The 21,726-nt window shown below is 34.3% G+C and overlaps 1 protein-coding gene across 2 annotated transcripts in view; it reads right to left on the bottom strand.

Moving 5' to 3' along the window:
* Positions 1 to 7,704: 7,704 nt before the first annotated feature.
* Lgr1 (Leucine-rich repeat-containing G protein-coupled receptor 1) overlaps positions 7,705 to 21,726 on the bottom strand; it is a 37,043-nt gene continuing 23,021 nt past the window's right edge. Inside the window, exons 5-18 of one of the 2 annotated variants that reach the window (XM_014241429.3) lie at positions 21,526 to 21,603; positions 20,259 to 20,333; positions 20,003 to 20,068; positions 19,821 to 19,889; positions 19,542 to 19,613; positions 19,005 to 19,122; positions 18,618 to 18,919; positions 18,000 to 18,161; positions 15,377 to 15,529; positions 15,145 to 15,290; positions 13,879 to 14,107; positions 11,504 to 11,699; positions 10,817 to 11,013; positions 7,705 to 10,728 (exon numbers count right to left, since the gene is read on the bottom strand). In XM_014241429.3, coding sequence (XP_014096904.2) covers positions 10,557 to 10,728; positions 10,817 to 11,013; positions 11,504 to 11,699; positions 13,879 to 14,107; positions 15,145 to 15,290; positions 15,377 to 15,529; positions 18,000 to 18,161; positions 18,618 to 18,919; positions 19,005 to 19,122; positions 19,542 to 19,613; positions 19,821 to 19,889; positions 20,003 to 20,068; positions 20,259 to 20,333; positions 21,526 to 21,603 — 2,035 coding nt within the window. In that variant the 3' untranslated portion in view covers positions 7,705 to 10,556. The remainder of the gene's footprint in view (positions 10,729 to 10,816; positions 11,014 to 11,503; positions 11,700 to 13,878; positions 14,108 to 15,144; positions 15,291 to 15,376; positions 15,530 to 17,999; positions 18,162 to 18,617; positions 18,920 to 19,004; positions 19,123 to 19,541; positions 19,614 to 19,820; positions 19,890 to 20,002; positions 20,069 to 20,258; positions 20,334 to 21,525; positions 21,604 to 21,726) is intronic. The other variant, XM_070106555.1, reaches the window with a different exon arrangement.

Genomic DNA, 21,726 nt, shown 5'->3' with positions numbered 1-21,726 from the left:
TTTGCCGCACTGATGAGTGGGCGCAGCGGCTTTTTGCCTTTTGTTTCGCACAACTGATAGAGCAAGTATTCACTATCGAATAGAGAAACATTAACATAAGGATAGTGAAAACGATACAAATTTTTCGCGGTATAAAAAGAGAATCGATGCGCTCAATTTATGTGAGATCATATACGGAAGAATGCATGATACCACATATAAAAATTTAGCAAGAAAAAACGTTCCCTTCGGTTGCACTGTAGCTATAATACCCTTCAAATATAAAAGATTAGTTAAAAAACCAAGTTTCTACCGGTCAATTTGTAAGGCTGTTCTGAGCAATTTCTGCGGAGATTACACCACAGCCATAGACAATAACTCATGCCAAATTTCTTAAAAATATCTCGATGTTTTCCATACAAGCACCTGATTTCGTTTGTTCAGTTTGCATGCCAGCTACATATGTGCTATTATCAACCGATATCGGCGGTTCCGATAAATGAACAGCTTCACAAAAACAACGTACACATATTGCTTGCAACAATGCCACATATTAAAGCCACTTCCGGTAGTACGTTTTGACAAAAGACAGCAGTCATATCTTTCGGCGTCAGCGTCGCCTTCGAACTTGTGAACTTTCGAACAATGTTCACACACCAAATTACTGGCTTCAGTCACGCGCTAGGCTAACGAATGCTTAGTCCAATTATTCCTTCGGGAATCTTTTAGCTCCTTGGATGACACCACTTCTACACATACATGCCCGAAAACAAACACAGACACCTTTAATGCTTTTAGTATGCGGCCACCTCACTGCCATTGTTATTTCAAATTTATTCCGAGTAAAAGAGTGCTTTCGCATCACAATGGATTTTCCAAACTCCTCGCGGCAATGGCACATCAGTATTGAACATATTGAGCAGGAAGTGCAAATATCCATCGCTTTTTTCTTCTGTTTTCTTCCGCTTTCATTTGCTGATTTGCCAATTCCAATACAATTCGATTGCTTGCGGACATGGCTTTTGTTCTGTCATTTCGTTTACGGTTCACACGTCGTATGAGTAACATTTTGATTTCGAAGAAACGATATCACCTTTTTATTAATCCTGCAGCTGTTCATTGATGGCAATGCTTCGTCGCCTCGTATCTACCTGGCTTTCACACATTTCTATAGTAGTTTCCGCGTGAATGCCATTTAATATACGCTTTCGTACACATATCTCCAAGCCCACGCACCTCTCTTTATCTGCGAGAGATGAGTAGGCACGTACACGTATTTAAGAAAGTACACCTACGTATAGATACATATGGTACATATAAATTTCTATATATAATGCTAGATTATTAGTATATAAGTAAATTGATGATAGCTGTGTTCTTGCGAGGAGTTCTTCTTCATTGTTGGAATATGAAGAAACCGCAACTGAAAGCCATCGTATTTTGGTGGAAGTTTATGGTGAATATACGCTAGCTGAGCGAGCGTAGCAAAAGCAGTTTGCACGATTTTAGATTGCAATTAAGGGTTGTCAACCAGCCAAACCAACGGCAAAGCCGAATATGCATGACGTCAAGGTAATGCTCTATATTTGCTGGCGTGTGTATTATGAGCTTCAAAAACCGAGTGAAACCATTAATGGTGGACGTTACCGACACCGACTCATCAAATTAAAGTGGCCGGATGCCGAAAAACGGCCGAAATTTGCGATTAGACAAGAGGGAAAATGTTATAGCTTCAGAAGGGCAATACTTTGAATTCATGTTCTTGTAAATAAACGTTAAAAATTAAAAAAAAAATCGCACGAATGTAGTTAATGCTTCGATATTATGATAAATGATTCCGTAGCAGTAATATGAAGAAGAAGCGGGCTGAAAATCTTTCATTCTTTTAAAGAAAACTATTTTTACCACCGATTATATCGAAAACTTCGAAATTTTTTTACCATTTTTATACTCAATTTAATTTACAGACTATAGTACTTTTGTTCATCTAACGGTTGCTTGTAACACTTAAAGCTAGCCAAGACGGATACAGAAGCTGTCTTCGATGCGCCGTTTCCCTTACATGTAAAAGCAAGAACAAAGTTATCAAGTTGAATTCGAACAAGAGAGTATGCGGATTCCTAATTTAAGTGGTATAAACGCTATCTTTAATGCTACCAAGTTTAGTCTTGCATATTTTAGATCAGTTTTACCATTGTGTATGGTTCAAATGGTAAATAAAAATACAAATTTCTTATTTTCCTTGCACTATTAACACATAAGGCTTAAAATTAATTATGGCAATTTATAAAAAACCAAAATAAGGCGTTACTGCAACGTACATAAAAACATAATCATAATGTTATTGCGTATGTGTCAGAAGACATGTTAGCGCAGGGTTGCAACTCAAGTACTGCCCGTTTGTTTGAGCCTCTGGTATAGTCTGTTCGATTCGCTAGAGAGTAACGCTTACGCAAGTGATATCATGATGATGATTCACGAACTATCTCAACCCCCTTATACTACATAGTATGGTGATTATTTTTCTTTCAATGGATTCTATGCCGAATAAATCGGTTATATTTTTACTTATCTTAACAAAATTAAGTAAAAATATGCTCTCGCGCATACGTTAGTTAAGTACCAAAAGTAAATGTGATCTGGCCATATAGCTATGTGTAGCTCGTCGTCAGAGAGGCCCGACTTTTGTAAATGCCTCTCCTTTTTTTGGGGTTTTTTGTTTAAAGTAGCTAACCCTAACCGAATCTCATCGCATATTTCTCCCACCGAATCACCTGATTAAGTATAACTTCGTGGGAGAAAGGTAAAAAAAGTTAAAAAAAAAATGGACTTTACCCCACCCTCTAATAGTTTTAATGTACATATCTCCTAAACCACTAAAACTAAGATAATTAAATAAATTAAATCCCTTTAGAATCCCTACCGACAATGCGAAAATGGATGAAATCGGATTATAACCTCCGTACAAGAGGCCTTTATAGGAGCCGGTGTCAAATTTCGACAAAGGATGAAGCACCGCCCACATTTAGGTGAAAACTCACATCTCGGGACCTACTCGACCAATTTCAACCAAATTCGGTGTGTATTATTAACTTGGCAATCTTTCATTACAGTGTGAAAATAACAGAAATCAGACAAAACTCACGCCTTCTTCCCATATAACAAAATTTTAAAATCCATCTAATACTTTCACTTTCCAGTATATAAATCAAGAACCAAACAATATATCCGGATAAAGCAAATAGTGTCTTCAAGGTATTTCATTTTATACTCAAAAATTAAAATCAAAATCGGACCTTCACTTTTTAAGAATTCAGAAAACAAATATGTGGATCCCAGTACATATGGCTGACTTGCTGCCGACAACATCGGACAATCTATGAGATGCATGGTATTATTGAAATTTGGGGGAAAATGTTTCTTTGATAATAATATATACAAATATTTTTATAAAGGGTGTTTTTGAGACGTGTGGTTTTAAATGAGGCATTACTTTTTACTGGCTTTGTCTTTTAGACAGCTGTTAGTTGATTTTTACTCAGTTTTTGCCATATCATAATCAAGACTTACTCCGGAAGAATGTTTACAATTCGTGCAAATTTACTAAACAAGATGGCCACCGATTCCAATTTTTACAAGAAAATGTTTAAGCTCAGTATCAAGTACGTCATGAAAGCGGTTAGTACTATACTTTTAGAACATTGAAAATTTTCATTCAACATTTTTCCGTAATACATACTCATATTAATATATTGTAGTATAACTTTACGATTCATATTCACATTTAAATTTCCAGAAGGTGAAAAACAAAAGGTAGAAAGTCTATTATTAATATCTTAGCGAACATTTGTAGCAACGTGTGTAGAAACTACCATCCATTTAATATGACTATTTCCAACAATTCGACAACAGGAGTCTTTAATTCAGTCCGGTGGGATAAAATCAACTAGAAGCGTCAAAACAACGCTGAAAACTTTCACTATAAGCCACATATTTGAGTGTATATATTATGAGTGTAATGTATGTAAATGAGAGCCGAAGCATGTTAAGAGTCAGAGTGCATTGTTCCATGTTCAATAATACCTGCATTCCTGTCCATTCTGTTTGTTTCTTATTCGTATTTCAAAGATGTCCAATACTCAGAGTAGTTTGAAAGAATTGAATGACCACTTCATTCTCGTCATCTTTTCAGAAGATTACGCAGCACGAAGATTCTAAGCGTGTTCAATTTTGGATCCACTTTGATTACGATATTGTATAGACGAGAACTTGGCCGATAAAATGAGAAGGAAAACCTTTATACAAGTACTTAACAATGCAGAGAAATTAGTGCTTTCCAGTTCAAAGTAAAGTACACTAAATAACGAAATAATACACTTACGTAATACACTCACTGAGGCACAGCAAAACACTTTTACACACATACATATATAATTCGGATATAAAATTAATGTTTCATTAAAGCTAATAGCTGCAAATTAATTTCTTTTGCGAAATGTGTCGGTGAAACTATCAAATTCTAAATACATATAAGCACACATGTAATTTAATTACATTGACCTATATTTTCCACGAGGAAAATATTTGTGGCATGGCAGAGAGGGATGAACGTGAAAGGAATGTTTGTAAAATTTAATTTGAGTTAATAGGTATACTGTTGAACTAATATACGAGTATGCACCTTTTTCTGCCATTAATTCTGTTACACATTTTACAATGCAATTGCCGTTATTTAAGAAGGCGCGTTAAAGCCGTTAAGTAATACTTTTTCGATCGATTGAATCTTCCAGCAAAAGCTCGAACTCAGAAATTTAGAAAGCTTTTTTGTTGTGAAAGCAAAAGTTGACATATTTATAACGGCTTGAATTTGTAACAGAACTTAACTCCCCGAATTTCAATGATATATATCACATATTGATCGATATTTTCGAGAAAAATGTCCGCCCTAGGCTCTGGTGGTCCGATTTTGACAACTTTTAGACTGGAGATGGCATACCTTGAAGGACATTTTATTCCGATATAACCATTATTTAGTGCTTGATTTGTATACTGAAAAGTAAAAAAATCAGTAGAATTTAGAGTTATGTTGAATGCAAAGTAGGCATCGTTACTGTCCGATTTCGCCCATTTTCGCACTGTAACATTGGAAGGACAAATCTTATGTACCAAATCTGGTAGAAATTGGTGGAGTAGATGCGGAGATATGTGATTTCACCCAAATGTGGGCGGTTTCACGTCCATTGCCCAATGGACACCTGCTGCTATAAAACCAGCTGTGTCTCGGATGTAAAATTTAATTTCTCTGACGCATTTTGTTATTGAGTTCTTATTAACAAAACCGTTATATGGGGAGTAGGCGATCCGATCATCATCTGATGTCACCTATTTTTATACTATCGCAAGAGGTGACGAATTGATATGTCATGCGCAAATTTGGGTGATATAGCTTGAATAGGTTGGGAGATTTATACATTTAACTCATAATGGGCGGTGTTACGCCCACTTTTAAAAAATTTTCAAACCACAAGTGCCCCTCATTATTGCGATTCGTTGTGCCATATAACGGGTTTGCCGGATTTCAACTCATCTCATCATCCTGATCATTTATATATATAACCCTATATCTAACTCATCATCCTGATCATTTATATATATAACCCTATATCTAACTCGATTATGTTTAGGTGATACAAACAACCGTTAGATGAACAAAACAACAATCAGAGAATGTTAATGAAAATTTGCTCTGGCACCATGTTTTAAGAGCAGAGGATGTTAATAACATTCTCTGTATAAAGTGACGAGCAGCTTTTTTTGCGAACTTTCAAAAGAGCTTTAAGCAGAGATGAGAACCGAAAATAGGGTGTGCAAAGTTTTAATAAACTGCCTCGCATCGTTTGCGAATATACCAGAGAATGTTAATGAATGGAGGAGCAAACAGAGAATGTTAATGAATTTCATGCCAATCACAGGAGTATTTCATATAGCAACTATAACTAAATCTAAAAACTTAACCAGCCAACGGTCAATTTGTATGGCAGCTATATGTTGTAATGGTCCGATCTGAACAATATATTTTGAGATTGTAACCTTGACCGAAAAGGACTTGAGGAGAAAAGGACGTGCGCAAAATTTCAGATCGATATCTCAAAAACTGAGGGAATATCTCGATTATATACAGATGAATATCCGGTCAGACGAACATGCCTAAATCGACACAGCTTGTCATGCTGATCATTCATATACACATTTTATGAGGTTTCCAACGCTTCTGGGTGTTACGTGGCAGATGAATGTTTACAATAAATCGAAAATGCGGCAACTATCTCAAATAAGCTAGCCTAAACGAACTCACAACTTATATACCGAATTATCGAATTGCAGGCGAACGGATGCTCAGAGTGTATTCTCCAATGAAGTTGTTAGTACCCACTTAATTTTAAAAATGTTGTTACCTCTTTTATCGACCTATTAGAGAAGTTTCGGTATTGAAGGCTTCTTAATTTGGTAACTGAAGCCCCTCGCTATATCATCAACTGTTGTTGAGATCATAAATCTAAGAAACAGACACATAAATCTGACATTAATATAGAATGCGGCTATCAAGACGGAAACTAAATCAAACTCCTAAATCAGGAATATAGAACTTTTCTAATCTGGTTATAGACAGCTTTGCCAAGGGAAAAAAATCATATAATCAAGTAACAGTAGAACGTGATGCTGTTGCAAGTGTTGGCAGAAACTCACACAAAAGTCTACCTTACTTAACATATGAAACTGGTTTCCAGCACGAAGTTACACTAAACACTATCTAAAAAAAAAATATCAGAAAAGTATAGATATACAAATCTATGAGAAAAGGCCGCTTCAACCTTTCCTCATGAAGAAAGTTTTAACGATCAATAAAAATTTTAATTCGGATATAATAATATATTAAATATCATACATAATTTCAGAAATACAATATCATTTTTATTTCTCGGTGGCTCTCACGAGCTCATCCTGGTTTTCAGTGACTGTCCCTGTTTCTTCCTGGTTGTCAGTGATTCTCCTTAGTTCCCCTTAGTTCTCACTGGCTCTCTGTGTTTCTCTGTGGGTCCTATTGGTTTTTACTGCATCTCAGTGGCTGTTTCTGGTTATCAATGGTTCTCACTGATTCTCGCTATTTCTTAGTGGCTCTCTCTGGTTCTCAGTGGCTCTCCCGATTGCACCCCGAATCTCTCAAGTTCTCTGTTGTTCTCCCGGTTTCTCTCTTATTCTCAGTGATTCGCCCAATTCCACCATGAATCTCAATGCTTCTCAGTATCTCTCCTTGATTCTCCCTAGTTTAACATAAAGTGTTGCCACACCTGATGGTATTTTTCAGGCTTTGCAAGTTCCGAGAGTATAAAACTTTCGATTACACTCGAACCTCGCTCTTCCTTACTTATTGTAAATCTAATATTTCTAATTTAAGCAGGATATAATAACGAAACGGCCTACAAAGAATTCCTACTTTACTATATTATATTACGCACGTTTTCAACTAAATCTGCAGAAACTCGTGAACTTAACTCTTCCTTACTTGCTTCAAAATGTCCTATCCGAATAAAGTAATTTGTTTGTCTAACGAAATATTATATTATATTAATAATAACAATTAAGGCTCTAAATTTTTTTTCCAAAAATGTTCTCATTATGGTAATTTTAGTAATTTTCTGTATTTTTTTAAACACACTAAAACCATTTTATTATTTTCTTTATTGCTATTTATTTATAGTCAACATTTAACAGATTTTAACAATCACAATTATTTAAAATAGTACTTGTAAACATTTATATGCTTAAACATATATGTATATATATATTTAATATATGTGCCCTAAATAAATACAATAAATTAGTTGAAGAAGAGAGGAAAATTTTAAACATTTAATTCAATATATTTGTCCATATACAAGTATATTTTATTGGTTTATTTAGTCCAAGACATAATATAATACATGCGAGTATACAGCAGTGAACGAGCTCAAACAAAGGTCTTACAATTAGTAAAAACTTCACCATTTGTGAGAATACAGTGAAAAATGTTGTATATAAAGTTGGTTAAAATTAAAAAATTTGTGTGATATTTCTTATTTTAAAAATTAGTTTTATAATAATCCGATATATCCGAATATTTTAACTTACTCAGGTATCACAACATATCGTAAAGCAACCTAAATAAACCTAATAAATACATAATAATGTAAAATATGTACATATAACTAAACTTAAGTACCGTTTATTGAATATTTACATGCCAGTTTTCAAATAAAATTCAAATAAATATTTATTTATTTATTATTTAAAAATATATATAAGCTTAATCATTGCAGAATTTATTGTAATTTCAAAGAAAAACTATCAATTCGTAACGAATTTGGAAAGGAATGGAGAACTGGCCTGCTCGAATAGACTTTTGAAATCGTTTCCAACACGACTAAACAAGTTTCTCGATCTACGAGGCTCTAATAAGAAAATGTTATTTCTCGAAACTATTCGGAATAAATTCTGCATTTATTGGATTTTTGTAGAAAATTGTAACCTTCCCTAAATGTTGTTGAGTGGAAACCAAGTAATTGGAATAGTTACTATCTATTTAGGTATAAAAATACGATTTGATTACAAATACAAAATCTCCAAAAAACTTGTAAATTTTTTTTTATATCTACATTCAGCTGCATTTTTAGTTGTCTTTATAGCTAATTACAATACATATATATATAATATATATATTTACAAGTATTTATAACTCGTTTGCCCTAACATTTGGTCTCAAGTATTTGTAAAACACTCAGCATTCTGCAGCTATAATATTTCAGAAAAGTGTCCGACCTAAAATGTATTTTGTTCCCCACTCATTTGTGATAAAAATAGTCAATAAACTATTTGGTGAAAAAAATGGAATTATAGCTTGTGAGAATTGGCTAATTTTTCGCTTACTAATAATTATCTTTACAGATTTCAATAAGACAAGCTATACTTTCGTTGTACTTTGCAGCAATGTTCTTCAATAAAATCAGTTAGTTTTGCGAATTTCTATTTTCACCTGCTATTCGCAATGTTTACTACATAATATTCTCAACTTGATAGCAAACACATCTCATTGTAATTCCATATGTAAATCCAGATGGGGAAATATTAAACTAGTCGACTTGCAACTGCAAACTCCTGACTGCAACCCAACAAATCAAGTAAATAATATTGCTAGCTGCTTAGAATGTTTAACGCAATAAAATTTGTACGATAACAATAAAGTTTTCCAAAACTGAAGAGATTATGTATCTAATTACTATAATACGGTTAGCGAACTAGAGAGGTTCAAGAATGTTACGTGTTTCAAATATCTTTGAGAAGGGCTACCAGCTTAGCTTGAAGATATTTAATATATGTAATATAGCCAAAATAAGAGAATTTCACAATTCTTGGATAAATATAGAAAGATATTTTCAACAATAATTGAGATATCACAATATTAGTCTACAAACTCTTTGAATCATCCACGTTTCTAAATGCCGGACAAGTTATTTAAAGCAAGAGTGATTGAAATATAAATTACAACATTTTCGTACCGTTATTTCTCAGTTTGTATGACGGCATCTGAGCAGTTTCTTAGTGGAAAGGATAGGTGCAAAACTTCAGATCGATAGCTTAAAAACTGAGGGACGTATAAACAGACAGACAGACGGACATGGCTTAATCAACTCAGCTCATCATGCTGATCATTTATGCATATATTTTATAGGATCTCCGACGTTTCCTTCTGGGTGTTACAAACTTCATGGCAAACTTAATATACCCTGTTCAGGGTATAATAACCCCAAAGCCTATGACACACACACTTTATGTTATAGTATGACACTTAGGCGGTGGACGAAAAGTGACGTATGACATCACAGCTGTTGATATGAAAAAAATATATCAGGGAGTGTTTGTGCAAGATTATAGTGTATAACTGCTGCTGCGTCCATACGTTTCTAACTATACTCCCATACATGTATCAGACATACACGTTCATTATCATACAGTTACAATACAAGTTACTTGTACATACATATTAATGTGCATTTTGCAATAATTTACCTAAGTTTCTATATAATAAAGTCACAGACAGTTACAACAACAAGTATACATCAGCACGTTTTCATAAAGTATTATATTTGGAGTCCCAGTTTTGAAGATTTATTTGATATGAAACTCTCTCAAGTCTCTGCAAATTGTTATTAATTCTAGGCTGGAGCGCCTTTTGTTTCCAAGTCACATTGTCAGGTTAAGGGTTAATGCTTTCAGAGTTGTATGTGATTTTATGTTTAGTTAATTGTTTGATTTTTTTCTCTGATTGGCATATCCTTTAATAACACATGTACAAAGCTTACATCCACACAAATATCATTGCTAGATATTATGTAACTTATACTTCGGTTTCTTGCAAATGAACAAAAATTATACATATTTACTAACACACTACAGCTTCTCCCCGTTTTATTCGTTTATTTAGTAAGATTGTCCACAACTAGAACTTTAACTGTGTATGTATTATCTAAGAGCTGCTAAACTTATACAAAGTCCTCATGATTTTTCAGCATTAATTGCAACTCAGCTTGTCGGCTGGACGACGATGAACTCCGATGCTGACGAGAGGAGCCCTGCATCGTGACATTCGTAGTGGTATACGGAGCCGATATGCTGTTCTTATACTTCATCGCACTTTGCTTGCAAATACCAAATCTGAAAAGAAAGATTATTTTTCTGAATTATTAACTTAATCGAGTTGCAACTAATTTACTACAAAATACGTCATTAGACTGTCACTTACCTGGAGAGCAGCGCGTATAGATCCGCGCGATATTGAGAGGTGAGCAACGCGTATAAATACGGATCGGCGCAGGAGTTCAGAGGGTAGAAGAAAACCAAGAGAATTTTCGATTTAGTCACATTTATCAATGGATAACCCGCGAGCGCGGTAAGTCCAAAGAAGGCTATAGGAGCCCAGCAGGAAAAGTTGGTGAAGACCTGCAAAAGATAATTGAAATCCTGTTTAAATAGTTGCATATGCTAAAGTCATGTAGGTGTGGCTTGGTTTCGACTAATACAATTTGCTTAAGTTATTTTTGGACGAGTTTTTATTTAGTTAACTAATTCAAATGGATATACTGTTTCTTCTGGAAAAAATGTTATGTGAGAAGTTGTCATTTTTGTAGACGCTTATTCAGCAAAGGAAACATGTTTGTCACTGTGGTATAGTGAATTTAACTATTCATACGCATCCAGCTTCGATCTCTAATTAATTAAAATCAGCGATTTTTAAAGTGGAACTTAAATGCAAGATCCCATTAACTTTGGCTATTGGAGCCACAAACATTGCATTCAAGTCATATTGTCCGACAAAACTTCGAGTCAAACAGTTGTACTTCATTCAATTAATTTTCTCATTTATGCAAGTTTATGTCAATTATGTAAATATATTTATGCATATTTATCAAGATATATGTGTATTGCTTACCAATAGAGCCATTTTTTTCGCAACAGTCATTTCTCCTCGATGTGTGCTGTGGGCATGACGTGTCTCTTTGCCGAGTGATCTGTACATTTGGGCATAGCAAACCGTTATAATGGAGAATGCCATGCCATTTGAACCCAAAATAACCACCAGAAAAGCTGAGTCATATAAATCACTTATCTCCATCGGCAAACAAATACTATAAAATATATTTAAATTATATTATAGATTTGAATTATTAAAGAACATTACATAATAAATACGAATGTTTTTACACAAATTCTTATGAATTCCAATAATCACTAAGGAAACTTATTTAGATTTTCCTATTTAATAGGATGGCCTTGTTATACACATTGTCTTGTTTCACTTTATCAAAAATAATTTGCGTTATGGACTTCCAAGAACTCGTATATAATATTAAAATTTACTAAAGTGCGCTATGATTCAATAAAGTAGTTAGATTCAATAAAGTAGTAGATTAGTTTTTGTATGCTTTACTTTGTAAATATCATAACTTTGGTACATCCACCATTAAGTAGTCTAAATTACCTTCTGTGTGATAAGACTTGTGTAATACATTAGGGCCAGAAAGTTTCCGGAAATTATTGGTCCACAATTCCGGCCGTAAAATTCGCAGAGGGAACTGAAGGCGATCCCTTACCCGAATCTACAAGGCATGTTTCGATATGTGCATCGCTTCAGAATTTACATATGTATACTAAACAACTGTAATTCCTATTAAGGGGTTAGGTGTGATCAGAGACATGAAAAAATAATACATTATTTTAAAGAATATTTTTTTTTGCCAGTAAATTATTTTGTTTTATAAAAGTAAAAACATGGCATCATTAAATAAGGTTTCGACTTGACTTGGTTGTTTGTGTTATCTAGGTCCAAGCAAGTTCCTTGCGGTAACCATCACTAATCTTTGAAGATTCATCCAAAATCAATCGGACGGGCTTTTAAAAAAGCTGTATAAATTTCATTGAAATCTACCGAGCGGTTTTCGAGCTACAGTGGTCAGGTCGATTGTTTAATAGCAAAATTTACCGTGTTAGTTTGCGGTGAAATCTTCTAGGCATAGACATTCGTTTAGGTGACCGTAATCGCTTCATGAGCGCCACTCTTTCTGGGCACGAGGTGTAGGGGTGATGACCATGAGCTGTCTGATGGCCTGCAATACCCAGGTTAACAAGTTTTTGAAACTCGAGATTTATATGTCTTTATGTGATGCTGCGCTGTGTACGAAATGTATTCGGGTTATGCAGCAGCTGTTAAAATTTGATCGAAATGTACAGTCACGCTTTTGGTTGTGCTTGCGGTGAATAGTCGAATGGTGTCTCCGATGAGTCGTTGATTATCCATTTTTGACACTAAACAGCACTTTTTCAGTTTCGAAAAGATTTCTTGCATCTTCATCTCACGTCAAAAGGCCAATATTTTAAAATATTTTGAAATCACTTATTCGCCTTCACATTGAGATAAAACAGATACTCTTTAGCACCATTTTGAGAGATTATAAATCCCCTAGGCTCTTACCAAGATTCATCTTTCCGCAATCGTAGAAGTTCTTACTGGATATTCTACAACGTCTGTTCTGTTGGACATGGGTACCAGCGTCCCAAACAACACAAACATTATTTGATACCAATTGGTAGAATAGATGTCCATTCCACATTGGCCGTGACCTAGGTCCCTAAAAGTAGGGTATTTTTTTGCATTTTTTGAGAAAATTTACAATAGTATTTATATATTATATTATAGCCTGAACAGGGTATATTAAGTTTGCCACGAGGATTGTAACACCCAGAAGGAAACGTCGGAGACCCTATAAAATATATGCATAAATGATAGTCCCTCAGTTTTTAAGCTATCGATCTGAAATTTTGCACCTGTCCTTTTCTCACTAAGAAGCTGCTCAGATGTCGGAACGACCGATATAGGACGACTATAGCATATAGCTGCCATTCAAACTGAACAATCGCAAGCAACTTCTGTGAAGGGTATTATAGCTTCTGTGCAACCGAAGTTAACGTTTGTTCTTGTTTTATGTTATCACTTTAAAAAACAAAACTGATATTTTGACGTAAGAATTTTTGGTTGAAAAATAGAGATTTATTTTTATATTAAGTCAATAAAATTAAAAAAAAAAAGTTATTTGAAATAAAAAAAAATACAGTGTGTTTGGGACGTAAAGAGGAAAGTTTGCACCACATTTCGTGAAAGAAAAAATTTGTCTGTACAAGATAAAAAAAAATACTAAACTTTGATCTTTTTATTACCTACAAGATTGCCATATAACTTTTTTCTACAGGAATGTAAGATTATGCTATGCAAATACATATTTGTTTTCATATTATTATTTGGGTACTCACCTCGTCGATGAGTAGTTGCTGATACCGAAGAGTGGCAACAGTGACATCACAATAGAATACATCCAGCCGGCGGCCATAATATAGCAGGCAGCTCGGAGCTTAATGCGTTTGTTCAAGTGCATCGCTTGCGTAATTGCCATCCAACGTTCGATGGTAATGACCGTCAGAGTGAAGACCGACAAATGACTGGCGAAAACCGTTAGAAAGCCGGCGACCTTACATCCGGCGCCTGCAATGAATTTGCCACATAAGTAGAATGTTTCAGTCAACAGTCCTCAACTGCATGGTGGTCTGATTTAGCAAGAAAAACTGAAGGCGTAAATGTATTTACTTTACGAGACATAACAAGAAAAAACGTTAACTTCGGTTGCACCGAAGCTATAATACCCTTCACTAATATAAAAGATTCTTTACAAGAACTTGGTTTTGATCGGTCAATTTGTATGGCTATAGTAACTTGATCTGAAAATTTTTCTCGGAGGTTGCCAAATGGGGTGAAGCTATCTCGTCAAATGAAAAAATTTCCCATACAAGCACTGCATTCCGATCGTTCAGTTTGTATGGCAGCTATATACTATAATGATATCGGTGGTTTCGACAAGCTTCTTGAGGAGAAAAGAAAGTGTGCAAAATGTCCATGGGTGCATGAAACTGTGGGAGCGAAGTTTTTTCCGAAATTATTACATTTTTGAGCAAAAGCAGTGACGCATTAGTATCGCTCTGGAGTTGTTGAATGACGTCAACAACGATCCGGGTTCGCTCAAACGGGTTATAATAGGTCCCTGCGACTTTTTCCCATTCCCAAAACTGAAGAAGCCAATAAAAGCAGAGCGGTTTGTCACAATTGATGATATCAAGTCAGAATAGAAGAAAGAGCTGATGACCATACCGAAAGCACATTTCAGAAGTGCTTCGAGAATAGGAAAAAACGTTGGCACAAGTGTATTATATCCGAAGGGGATAACTTTGAAGGGTACAAAATAAATATTAATGAAATTCACCTTTTCCTTTGAACACACGTCGTATGAGAGAGGAGTATGCTAATCTTTAACCCAACTTACAGAGTATCGCTAAAACAAATTTAGCCCGACTTTTACTAGCAGAAAACCGTTTAAAAATAAAATGTTGAAAATAATGTGAAAGGTATTAAAAACCATAGCATGCCATGTCACGATATGTGAACCAGTAATTACGATGAACTTAAAATACAATAGTTTCCCACTAAGCTTTTCTTCAATGAGTTCACATCTGTACATATATACCTACCATATTGCCAATCGTAGGCGTAATTAAAATAGGCGCCCATTGAATGTGCATCGATTGCGGCTATCAACAGCAAGTATAACCCCAAACACAAATCCGCAAAAGCCAAGTGACCCATTAGGAAACGCGGCACTGATGGATTCTCTGACCTGAGCAATGGGGAAATACAGGTAATACACACATATAACATTCTAAATATAAATTAATGAATGATATAAATAAACTGCTTACTCACCTTATAGAAATAAATACAACCAGCACAGCAACATTGCCAACCACAGCCAGGGTTACAACAATCCATACGGAGATACGCAACCACTGGTAGCCCATAACATCTTCGCAAGGGTTGAGGGCGTTTGCCATGGGATAACACTCCACTACGTGTTTTCTACGAACATATAACAGTAAAATATAAAAAACGGATCACTATAAAGTGTAATCAATATATCGACGGCAAAAAAATAACAAAATATTCGACGAAATTCATCAGCTTTTAATACTGAATAAAGTATGTTGTTTGTAACACTTCAACATAAATATTTTTATAAATCTATCCTCATTTAGACAAATAAATATGCTGTAAAGTCGACCAGCGCGACATAATTCAAGGTACCATATTTGTTATTTGGAACTCGTGAGAAGATATGCCTCGATGGGTTCTAATTCTCGTTATGCGAAGCAGATCGATTATTAAGATATCCCAAAAATTTATTCCGTATAATTATATAAATAATTAAAACAAGTAGGGTAGGGCTAACGGCGGGAAATACTTTCAACCGGATGAACACCTTTATATTAGATAAATGGCAGCTAGGGAAAGTATTCACCCGCTTTTATCCATTTTAAACACAGGAATAGGAAGAAATTCTCTCTGAATTTCATTAAGATAACTCACATATTGACCGATATTTGCAATATATGTCAACCAGAAGTTATAAATTCTTTATATTAGGTATATGGGGGCAAGAGAAGTATTGACCCGATAAACGCCATATGGAATACCTAAAACACAATAAAGTCAGCGACTCTCGATTTATGAACTGTAATATTCGGTTTACTTATGGCGTTTTATGGCTTTTCGATTAACGGCCGTGACATGTGTACGAATTTTCATCAAAACTTCTCAATTTTTTTCACAAGTTACAGCTGGCACGCACGATGGACGGACGGACGGACAGTTAATCAACCGGATTTCAAATTGTCTAGTCATCTTGATCATTTATGTATAAGTATATTTATCACAATTAGTTTTAGCTGTTATGAATAACCGTTATGGGAACAAAACTGTAATAAGTCCGTAGCCACATGTTTTCAGCATATAGAAGTCAGGAGAACGTGTAGACCATTTTTCTCCATTTTTATACTCTCGGAACATGTAGCTACAGAGTATAATAATGTTATATTAATTCATATAATAAAATAAATAAATGGAACTCTCGATAATAGCTCGTCTTTGTGTCAAAAATGGGTTAAATCGGATCAATACTTCCTTTAATATAAAATTTTGCCAACATCTGAAGTAATTTCCCAGGCTTTGATCCTTGCAAGTTGCGAGAGTATAAAATGTTCAGTTACACCCGAACTTAGAACTTCCTTACTTGTCGATACTAAATTGTATTCTAAAATCCATGTCTACCTAAACTCATTTAAATCTAAATGTATGCAAAAAAGGAGGGAGAGAGTCAGAGAGTATGGAACCATTTCGCAGTTTTTTAGACATGAGAGCCATTATTTGTATCAAGGTTTATCCCAATATTTTTGCCAATTCTATCTGCGAGACGGTAAAGACAAATACGAGTGTATAATAAATAAAATAAATAAATATTGTAGTATCAAATATAACGATTGTGGTCTGATTTTGTTCAGTTTCAAGCTTTTTGGGGACACATTATATAAGTGTGAAGAATAGTAGAGATGTTGACATCTCGCAGGTAAAGATTAGCAAAAAGAGTTGTAATTACATACAAACTTACATATGTTTATGTAGATACCATATATACAAAAATACACGTTTATTTTTATGAGACTTATAGGGTAACGCCTATACATGTCAGAAATACTCTAAGGGAGTATTTCCGCAAAAACTATGTAGAGGAGGTTTTTGTTCTTTTTATTACAAACTAATTAAAATCTCACATACATATATGTACAATTGATTATAACTATGAAAGCAAATATTTACATCACATGTGTATATATAAATATAATTACATTTCGATATTAAACTTGTAGACCCGCCTCAACCGTTTCATATAAAAAATTATAACAATAACCAACTTTTTTTGTGGCCACATTTGTGAACTTAATGTCAATTTCATTATATCTTTGAGCACTTAAATGTAGGTGTGTTTGCAACTGTAAATAGGTGACAGAATTATTTATATGGTATAAGTAAGCATGCTACATTGCAGTATATGGTAGCCTTCCGAATCGGTTCGATTTTAATCGGGCTGAGAGCTGAGGCTGAGCAAGCATCTTTCAGAGATCGAATATGTTATTCTGAACTACTGATGTTCATACTCTTGCAACATGTTGCTACAGAATATAATAGTTTTGTTCACCTAACGGCTGTTTATATATTTTAATAATAATCGAGTTAGATATAGGGGCACCTGTGAATTAAAAATTTTGAAAAAACGGACGTAGCCCCGCCCCCTAATAGTTTTAATGTACATATTTCCTAAACTACTGAAGCTACAATAACCAATTTCAATTAGGACAAATCCTATAAGAACCTCTACGGAAAGTGTGTAAATGGATGAAATCGGATTATAACTTCACCCTCTCCCTATATAACGGTTTTGTTAAAAACTACTTAAAGCGCGATAAATCAATAACCAAATGCTTCTTGAACTCACCTAAATGTAAAATTTCCGCAATACTCCTCGGTTTGAATGACATCGGGGTTTATAGTGATTACCGAGTGGAATGTGCCAAATTCTTCCGCAAAGTAGTCATTTACCTCTGTTTCTGCTTCGTTCTCTTCATTGTTTACAACAAAATCGGTTCGGGCTAAACTGCTATTGTTGCAAAAAAAATCAAAATAATTTATGAAAAGATATTAATGATCTGTGTGAACATGTCATTATATTAAAATTAAATAAACGATTGGAGAGAGACGCACTGCACTGATCATCAATATCAAAACAATAAATATATGCACAATGTTTTTTTATTTTATATGCTTAAAATTATATTATAAGAACTCGTAATCGATTAATAAATAATAAAATAGTATGTACTATGGTAAAAATTGCTTCACTTAATTCCACTGCAAAACATCTCCGGCACATACTGTGAGTTCTTTTCTTCTTTCTGTACATTCATCCTTTAGAGGTCGGCAAACTTGCACTTTCAAACGATCTACATTACACACATTGCAAGACCATACACATCCCTATATTAGAAGCTTACACTAAAACTAATAAGATAGTTTTTTGATCCCTTCAAATATAGTACGGTTATTTTTATTTTACCTGTAAAAGACTCCTCCACCATAAGGTGGACTCATTCCACCGCCATTGGCGCCCCAAATACGACTATCATAATCGTTTTCAGTCTCTTTTGCTCTCATCTTATCTATGCTGTCACTGATTCCACTTCCAGTGGTCATCTCCAATAAATCTCCGCTGTCCTTATCATTGTCATTCTTTTTGCAACGCTGCTGCCACTTTTCAATTTCTTTCATTCTTTCAGCATGTCGTTGCGGATCATGGCGCGAGGGGAATATGAATGCACAGCAGTGGAAGGAATGAGTCAAAAATGCTCTTTGTAAATTCTACGGAAATTGCACGTAACCAAAACAATGATAGTAACATATGTACAGATTGCCAGAAAAAACTTACAAAAATGCGAAAGCTCACCTTAAAATTATATATGGATGGAATAGTTTTGAGTGTTTGTACATCTTCAATACGCAATTCCTCAATGTCCTGCAAGCCCGTCGGAGGTAAACTAACCAACGAAGTGCCAGATAGGTCTCTTAGGTGTGAAAATATAAGATTCAGAGGAAAGCAAATATTTGCCAATACTTTTATATAAACATAAATAGTTAGTAATTTAAGTTTCAAAGAAACTTTAGAGATCTGTTATTAGTTTCTAAAGGTCTCGTTATTTATTTAATCAAAGATATTTTAAAAATCTATCTCGTATCTATATCTACGAGGAGGCATAATATTATTTAATATTTTAAATGTAGATAATTATTTTAGTTCTTCAAAAAATCACTACTTATAGCCAATAAAATATCTGTCAAGGCATTTCTCACTGCCGTTTCAATTTGAGATTGTGTCAAAACAGCTGATCTAAATCAACATTAGTATGAGCTATCTGGCAAGGGGGAAATCTATCTTGCGTTTGTGTCACAGTGTATTTGTCTCGTTTAGAAATATAAAACTTACAATACATGTATGCTAATCCCATTAAAAGCATTTGAATGGACTTCCTTCAAAACTCGGTTTTGTCGTAAAGTTCTGCAAGATCATAAAAATTATTATGTATAGTCTCTTTGCTTAGTTTCCTACTAGACAAGAGTTAACAGAAAGTAAACAGATGAAAATTATTGTCAAACAACTCTTTAATTTTAAACAAAAATACTTATGTATGATATATGTTTTTAGTTTTCAATGCGCAACTTTACCAAACGTGGTTTGGATTTATAATATCGTAAAAATACTTACAGTTTCGCTATCTGGGAACCATTAAAAGCGGAATCGTCGATATAACTTATTTCGTTATTTGCTAAAATTCTAAAAAAAAAAATAATGCAATATTATATTAATTATAATTTTAATTTTTTTAGTTTTAATAATTAAAAATTAGTTAATTTGATCGCTGATATGCCAATATTAGCCCAACTTACAGTTGATCAGTCTTAACATTGATGGAATTCTTATCGATTCGAGTGATTTCATTGTTGTCGAGATCACTAAAAATAATGGAAAAGGAAACATATAAAAGAATTTTGAAAAATATCGCATTTAATAGCATTTGTATAAATATACGAGGTGTGTTCAAAGGAAAAGGTGAATTCTGATTTTTTGATTTCGATTTACCTTTAAACATGCCGCGTATAAGTACATATATATATATGTATGCAAGGAAGAAAATATACTCACATCATTTGTAAAATGTTTGGCGGTGGAATATGCCGCAAATCGGGCACCCTTATTAGACCACTGTTAATAATGCGTCTGAAAATTATTCAACCAATATTTCAAAAATGAGTGTGTGTACGTATGTATATGCAAGTAACTGTACATATGTTTATGTACATACCATATATGCAAATATACACGTAGCCTGAACAGGGTATTTAAAGTTTGCCACGAAGTTTGTAGCACCCAGAAGGAAACGTCGAACACCCTATAATATGCCACAAATTTTGAAAACTTATGATATTGTAGTTTATTTTTTGCTTAAATCCGGCTTTGGATGGGTTGACGAATATTAAACTCTCTTTATTTACTTGCTTTAAAAACATTACAACTACAACACAGGGAAATTGTATGTCGCTGACTTATGGCATGTGATTCAGACAAAAAAATTTTGTTTTTCATTTTTACGTCCGGACCAAACCTGTGTCGACTTATTGACTTTTATATGGGTTTTTATAACAGAAGCTCATACGGCAGCTAATAGTCTAGAAAGGGTATACGCTATTTTCTTTTTTGAATAGTAAAATTTATTCAGTTGAAAGCCGATAGGTTATGTCTACAGACCTCGTGTCATCAGCAGTCACCCTCTTCACATGGTATGCGCATATACGTTTTATTACTACAAATGGGAGCTTGAGTATAAACTTTACATTTTGAGCGATAATACTTAAATGTTTTAAATATATTGCCATTTTCTCCAGCACCAAGTAAGGAATAATAAGAAAAAACGTGAACTTCGGTTGCACCGAACCTATAATACCCTTTACAAGTAGAAAAGATTCCTTAGTGCCAGTTCACACACGGACTCTTTTGCCGCCCAAACCGGTTTATTGTGGGCGAGGGAAAGAAAAAGGGACAGTGCCGCTCGTGCTCGGGGGGCACGCTTTCTATTCCTGGCCATAACAGCTCGCTGCTACTCATTTCTACATTCCTTTTCATTTTGAAATTCTTTTCGTGCTCGCAAGAGCGCTCGGTTTCAAATGAATATATACCATTTGTTCCGACATGGCTAAATTGACTTAATTCGCCACGCTAATCATTTATATATATACATTAGGGTGGAGGATTTTAGCCCCAGGCTAAGCAAAAAAAAATTTTCGCTCCACCCTAATATACATACTTCAAAGGCCCGCCTTTGAGTGTTACAAATATGGTGGCAAACTTAATATACCTTGTTGAGGGTACAAAAAAAATATTTGAACATGTGATATTAATAGAGTTTACTTACATAATTTTAATAGTTTCCGAAATACCACGAAAAACATCCCGCGATAGAGTTATCAACTTTGGTGCATTTGAAATATATCTGAAATATAATAAATTTAAGTAAATTTCCTTGATCAGAAGCGAAAAATTATATGTTTTCAATGCCAAACTTTTAATAGCATTAAAAGGAGAGGAGAATTTTAAAAGTTACAGCTTTTATAAT

The sequence above is a fragment of the Bactrocera oleae genome, chromosome 2 (genome assembly GCF_042242935.1).
Source record: "Bactrocera oleae isolate idBacOlea1 chromosome 2, idBacOlea1, whole genome shotgun sequence".
Lineage (NCBI taxonomy): Eukaryota > Metazoa > Arthropoda > Insecta > Diptera > Tephritidae > Bactrocera > Bactrocera oleae.
The sequence above is the reverse complement of the archived record's forward strand: the minus strand, read 5'-3'. Positions and strand labels throughout refer to the sequence as shown.